Source organism: Haliotis cracherodii, unplaced genomic scaffold (assembly GCF_022045235.1).
Source record: "Haliotis cracherodii isolate W230 unplaced genomic scaffold, xgHalCrac1.p SCAF_2, whole genome shotgun sequence".
Classification (NCBI taxonomy): Eukaryota; Metazoa; Mollusca; class Gastropoda; order Lepetellida; family Haliotidae; genus Haliotis; species Haliotis cracherodii.
In genome coordinates this window covers 68714880-68722020 of record NW_027266275.1, presented here as the reverse complement: position 1 = coordinate 68722020, position 7141 = coordinate 68714880, and the positions used below count along the sequence as shown (strand labels likewise).

The following is a 7141-nucleotide window of genomic DNA, read 5'->3' as shown; positions in this document are numbered from 1 at the left end:
AACACCATTTACGGTAATTTAACTATATGACTCGCAACGTGACTCAAGTTTCTTGAGAGAGAAACAATGTCGTGACATGGAAGAGTGTATGCCATGATCTTTATCAACTGTACTATGACTTTAATAATGATATGTGTGGTTGAGCTTGTTCAACCAATCACACACACCTTTTGTCGTCGATGAATTCCTTTGTAATTGATTCTCTTGAATTTGTTGCTTTCATACCTTTTTTACTTTGTTTTAAATAGTAAATGTCATAAGAAAAGAATTAACCTTTACAATACTCTTGACAAGTTATAGCAGAGCGATGCTTCTGATTCAGTTATATAACATTCCTACGTAAGACGAAGATTGTACAATTACTGTTGTGTATAACTTTATATTGTGATTCTCAGATACATACTCTGCTTTTCAAAGGAGATCAATACAGAAACCAATGTATATCGAAAACGTTTATGCATACGAATTACCAAAGGATAGAGACGCTTGTTAGACTGTTTACATTGAATTTGATTTATTTCTTTTGTTATATCTGCTCTTTGTGTCTCTGACAAAATTTAACCGTAACCTTTTAAAGTGCATGTTCTGCTCAAGTCTCGCAGTCATAATCTAATAATATATAGACGAATGCAATGCTATTTTTGGAAACGTTAATAATCAAAGTCCGATCGATTCACGTTACATCCGCAAGACGCTGAAAAAGATAAGCCTTCAGTTGAATGTGTCAGGCTTGGGAGAAAGGATATGATCCATCTGTCAATACTGCACTGGATTACAATAGTTTCAAAGATATCGACGTTTCATACATGAATGATTATCTTTATGGCGGTGTTTAACTGTGATTCAGAACCCGTGGTATTTCATTAACAGCTGAAAACAGAATTCCCTCTATGTTCAGTCATGGTTGAATATGTATAGCCAGAATACTAAAAGTATTTACGGGAATATCAGTAGAATATACGAATATAGTATAGATGTCTTAGAAAGATCAAGGGAAATTCGTTTCTAGCCTTAACATGTGTCCACATCTTTTGTAAAAATCCAGTCAACAATGCATCGGATGGCTTCCCTTTAACATTCTCTGGACATAACATTAATAGAGCGCATTTAGACTGGTAACGAGGACTGGCACCCAAAAATATTAAAATGGGATAAAATGCTTGTATTGTCTGTAATGTGCAGGGAATGAGACATCCTCATCTGTTTCATCTCATCAAAACTGATGTTAGATGCAATTCCCAATTGCGACTTTGACCAAATGTTCCCGTGTTTCTTCAGGTGAATATCTAGCATGTGTTTGTCGTGCATAGAACAGATTGAGAAGGATACGCTGCATTAACGTGTGTCACTAAATATACGGGGGGATAAATATAACATTCCAAATCACTTCCCTCGTATTTAATGACACACCATTGTTTTGCCGTAGTGCATTACCCAACAGGCACATGTCATTGTTTCAGTGTTGAAATTTGGTTCATCTGAGGCTGCTACGTTGAAAAAACATTGTATCGACATTGTTTCAACATTGGCCTTTCGATAGTTGAAAACATGTTGAATCTGATATTGTTTCAACATTAAAGAGTAATCTAAAAACGATGACACCTCAGAATTCAGCGATACTTAATTAAATATATATATTTTTTGTGGTTGGAATCAATATATTTACACTCTAGATTGTATGTTTTGTACCACATAATGATGATTTAAAGACGTATAACATATTATAAATATAGATAAACATTTGGTTTAACAATGCTAATAAAGATATTTTAAATACTTTTGTGAGCCATAGAAATTATTACTGACATACTGTAATTTACTTTACCGAAACTGCCAGGACATCTCGCATTTCAACTTAACATTCCGGCGTGTATTTGGACATTGTAACCTCAGCAGCATTCCACCCAAATTAACCAAGTAGAAAACTGGCCTCTGATACGGCGACACTGGCATGCCCCAAACACAATATGAGTCCTGGAAGGTGCAACTCATATGGGAGGAGACTTTAGGAGTCCATTTGACCTCTCTATATTGTCTTTTTTAGATGTATGTGTCAATGCAACCAATATCCATCCAATACCCAACCAAAATTCAACATTATTTCTACATTGATATCTGATGTCCATTCAACGTCAATATTTCAAATCCAATCAAAGATCAATGTCATTTCAACGTTAAAGGATGGGAAAGATTCAACATTAATTCAACATTCTTGTGACTGCTGGGTTAATTACAATTTGCAATTCGCTTATGTTTCAAATGATGCTCCACCACACAAGTGGTATCCAAAATGTCCACTAAAGAGAAAAAAAGACACGTGTCGATCATTTACTCCAACTAGTTTATTTTTTAAACAGACACATATACAAACAACTACTATGCTAATTCTAGTAGACGTTGATAATCTGGTCGATTCAAGTTACATCCGCCTCAAGAAAAGATTCTGAAAAAAATATAAGTCTTTAGGTGAGTCATGCATGTGCATCAGTGCCAAAATGTATTACTTCATTGTAAACTTCTATAACTTGATATCCATTAACAAGGTAGACACAATTTAATGGATAACATCTTCTTTTATACTGTAAAAAGCGACGTTTTGGTATAGATCCTTATATCGTTGTCAAGCAAGACTGAATGAGGGACATAGTACAGAATATATATAGTAGGTGGAGGATTAACAGTAATAACAATTGCATATATGAGTGGGATAACATAGGTAGGTCTGTACCGAAACGTCGCTTTTTACAGTATTAATGAAGTTGTTATCCATAGAATTGTGTCTACCTTGTCATCAGTCAACTTCTAAGTAATGCCTATCAAACAATTTAATATCCAATAGCATAGGTCAGGCTTGAGATAAAATTATTCACAAGAAATATCATATCTAAGATAGTTCCTAATGATATAAACATTTTGTAAATGTGTTTATTGCTATGATATGGTTTAAAGGGATCGATGCATACCTTGCTTAATGGTGATTCATAACTTGTAGACTTAAGTATTTCATTAATATCTGAAAAATATATAAATGACATCAATTGCAGGACAAACTATCATATCAAACCATTTCCTCAATATGTAGTCACAGTTGAATATGTCTAGTCATATGATGACAAACTTAATTCCTGTAGTCTGAGACATTGATAATGGATAGCATGATTGTTTGGCATTAACATCACATAGAATTATTTATTGGGAGAAATGCTTTAATTCAGATCAATTGTCTATATGATTATAATACAGTTTTCTATATTTCTAATGTTTTTTTATCTTGTTCTTACAATGCTATCTTTTGAAGGAAGTCTGTCACCTGTACAGTAGATGGCTTTCCTTTAACATTCTCTGGGCATAATGTGGCGAGAGTGCAAAGGCCCTTGGGATCCTAAAGCATGAAAAAACGGTGGACTCATCATGACGATTGGCATCCACATAACAAAATTAAAAAATACTTCAGATTAAATAAGATTAAAATAATTTACTAATCTGTCTAACTAAACAATAGACCGAAATGTCACACACACACACACACACACACACACACACACACACACACACACACACACACACACACACACACACACACACACACACACACACACACACACACACCCTCCACCTTTCAAAACATACAAATGATTTCTACAATTTTAAGCTTTTTGTATTTGGAATCATATCCACTGATGAGAATGTTTTAAGTAACAGGTAGTTGTACCTCGAATTAGTAGTGGACAATTTGTTCATTTAGGCCAGTGATAAAATCATGATACGTGTGATATCCAATTCTTATATGAATGGAATCTAAAAACGGTTAACGTTTTTCTTACCGCGTTTTCAACAATGTAATCCAGAACCCCGGGTATCAGAGCACGGACCTCAGCTGTACACTAAAACAAAGTAAAGAAGTCAGCAGTTGAATATTTTTTTTAAAACAACTTCAACAACTACATTGTGCATTATCAAATCAATTGATATTCGCTACACATGTATATGTGTACGCGTCAGTGTCAGTTATTCGTTTTGTGTAAGTCTTGAATCATTTGGTTTCAGAGCAAGTTTTTTCTAAGAAGACAAAAGAACTCATGCAAATCAATATGTATGGCTGAAACAATAATTGTGTCCAGGTATCATGTAGCCACTGTATGCTTAAGGAGAAGCAACAACATTAACATGACAGCCAATGTGTTTGACTGATATACATATTTTAATAGAAATAAAGGTGGAACATAAGAACAAATAAGTAAACACTTACGACTTCCTCCAGAAAATAAGCAGAAAGTGGACTGCAAATTACATGGTCGAAATACGTCTCCACTTGCTCCTGTACAATACATTAGACACACTTGTCATTTATGGCCCAATCCAACAACAAAATTAGTAATGAGTGCTTATTTGAATTATACACGTTGACATGTGCCCTTGGCGATAATTGGACAAGTTGTGGCGGTAACTATTTGCGATGGTCTACACAAAGTTTATCAGACCAACAACATGTCAAGCTAATTCGATTAAAATGCAATTTATCGACAGTAAGGAGGTACAAAAACTTATTCACGCTAATTCAATATGAGCGTTTTACCTTCACTTCATCTGTGTTCAAACTCTCAATGAAACTATCAACGACTTCAATGCAGTTTGTACAACCATCATCACCCTGGAAGAAAACAGAACCTCCTTGTGTATGTTTATCTATTGTAAATATGTTGTGTTAAATCACACAATGACTCGTGGACCATTGCGTATACAGAATGAACAATCACTGTTTTTAGTCGTGAGTTGTGTTGTGAGTATCTCTTAAACCCTCATCTACGTTTCACGCATCGGCGTGTCATTGGTGCTAATTATTATCTGTGACATTCGTCCAACTTTAATAAAACTGACAAACAGTTTAAAGCGGGAATAAATCCAACGCATTCACACAAAACATTACCGTTTGTACATCGACATTTGTAATCATCTTGAAGTGATTCTTTGGCTTCTCAGGACACAACATTGCCAAACTGCACAAGACCTCGGGATCCTGAAACATATAGGATCAAATATTTTAAATTTACTTTTTTAGTTTCTTTATCTTACATTAATATTTATATTCTTCCTACTCTTCAGACGATTTCTGTTTGTAGTTTATAATTAATCACTTTCATGTGTTACATACAATGATAAATAGGCCATCGTGTCTCCTCTGTCTTACCGCGTTCTCCACAACATACTCCAGAAGACCTGGAACAAGCTCATGAACAGCAGAGTTACACTGAAACAAGAAAATACAATGGTCAGACTCATGACACTTAGGCACCAATTGTGATCCCCTTCTTCCTAATCTGTTTCTTTATGCATATGAATCAGTGAGTGAGTGAGTGAGTGAGTGAGTGAGTGAGTGAGTTCGGTGTAACGTCGCTTTTAACATTTTTCCATTTATATCAGCGTGTCAGCTTGATGTGGGAGGAAAGCCCGAAATGATGCAGGTCTCAGACGTTTACCACTTCGGTGAAACCCACGAGCACGGGTATGGTCCTGACAAATCTAGATATATAATTGGGGAGAACCGGAATTCGAACCATTAATCATAGGTTTCTGGCCAGCCCAAGGAGCGCAACTCTGCAGACAACTCTGCCTTAGAAGACTGGGCCACCAGGACTTCCACAATATGTTCACATATTTTTTAGGTGAACAAATGACTTGCCTTTGCATGTATTTGTAACGGGTGCCACCGGTGGGCCAGGATCCGCTCACCTTTTCGCGACCACCTGGTATCATCTCTAAATGATTGTGATTCATAAACACATGTTCATGATATATTCGACTACTTTTTATAGAGATTTCTTATGAATATGGAGAGAGTATTTCTTGGCATAAGTCTACTACTTCATGGTTCAACAATTTCCATTCTACCGTCATCACAAAATTTACTTACAGTTTCTGTGAGAAAGTATGAGGATAGATGAGAACATATTTCATCCTTTAGCAATTGTTCTACCATCACCTGAAATACAAAAAAACACAGTTTCAGTAATTGCCCTTAAGCTTTTACAGAGGCTTTGCAAGTTATTAATTTCACACAATAATGCCAATTGATGAACATTTAAGTGTGTGAGTTGTGTTTTACGCCGTTTTTAGCAATATTCCAGCGATATCAAGGCGGGACACATCAGAAATGGGCTTCGATTGCGTTAACCTCTAGCCTTCCACCTTTTTAGACATTTTCTCGTTAGTGAATATAACTGAACTCGTTTTCATAGTTGAACTAAATTCGAGTTCATGCTTTATCATGGAAGGCCTCAACGGCTGCACAATTTTTACTTTATTCCCTTTTCATCAAAACCCGTTATCAACGTAGGCAGTTGTGAAATTGGAAAAGGGAAGAAGTTCCTTTTCATTTGTCTTGCCAGTTGATGTGCCTTTCCGACATTATTTCACTGCAAGTCCCACGAGCCACGTGGCGAACAAGGGATCAACGTGAGTGATTGGAATCTACAATTGTCAGATTTACAAAGCAAACATCGTCTCCATAGAAGACTTTTGAAACCCATGCTCCCGTATTTAGAGGCAATGCAGTAATATACAACTGAAAGTCCTTATATTAAATGCCAATAAATAGAACAGTTCATTTCTTTGACAAGCAGGAAGTAGGCACTGCTCAATCCATTTCTAATTTATTCAAGTAGCATGACTTACCACGCCTTCATCTGTATCCAATCTGGCAATAACCGCGGTGAGTGTTTCCTTACAGTTCGTACACGCATCGTCATCCTTTGAAATGATGCAGAACAAAACTACTAGTATCATATCATATGTGAAACGTTTTTTTACTCTTATTAGCAGTTCATTTTGTACTGAACACTGACTTTGAAAATAGATAAAACGATTACAACACACACGCACGTTTATAAGTTCCGCATATATAGTTGTCAGGTGAGTAGAGAGTATACCTCCGTTGATGATGTTCCTAGTTGTCTTATATTCCAGTTATTAGGCAGCGATATAGCTGAAACAAATATTGAGTTTAAAAGTCAAATGTGTATGAGTTGGTAAAATATCACGTCTACAAAAATACAAAGGTTGACATATAATCAACTCCTAACGCAACCAACTTACCTGACCCAACGGAGACACATAGGGCAATAATGAGAATGGAAGTATTCAT

The 7141-nt window shown here is 35.9% G+C and overlaps 1 protein-coding gene across 1 annotated transcript; it reads right to left on the bottom strand.

Annotated features, from left to right (window-relative positions):
* Positions 1 to 2346: 2346 nt before the first annotated feature.
* Positions 2347 to 7141, bottom strand: LOC139469600 (prosaposin-like). Its single transcript, XM_071251809.1, has 11 exons — positions 7093 to 7141; positions 6927 to 6982; positions 6673 to 6747; positions 5912 to 5980; positions 5189 to 5248; positions 4928 to 5017; positions 4577 to 4651; positions 4250 to 4318; positions 3825 to 3884; positions 3282 to 3382; positions 2347 to 2443 (listed from the first exon to the last, which is right to left on the bottom strand). The coding sequence occupies exons 1-11, from the start codon at positions 7139 to 7141 to the stop codon at positions 2431 to 2433; spliced, it is 717 nt and encodes a 238-aa protein (XP_071107910.1). The 3' UTR covers positions 2347 to 2430.

Coding starts and splice junctions, on each gene's coding strand:
- LOC139469600 (XM_071251809.1), bottom strand. CDS start 7,141: ATGAATACTTCCATTCTCATTATTGCCCTATGTGTCTCCGTTGGGTCA. Junction 5,249..5,911: donor CATACTTTCTCACAGAAACT/GTAAGTAAATTT, acceptor TTCTTGTTTCAG/TGTAACTCTGCTGTTCATGA. Junction 4,319..4,576: donor TGAACACAGATGAAGTGAAG/GTAAAACGCTCA, acceptor TGTATTGTACAG/GAGCAAGTGGAGACGTATTT.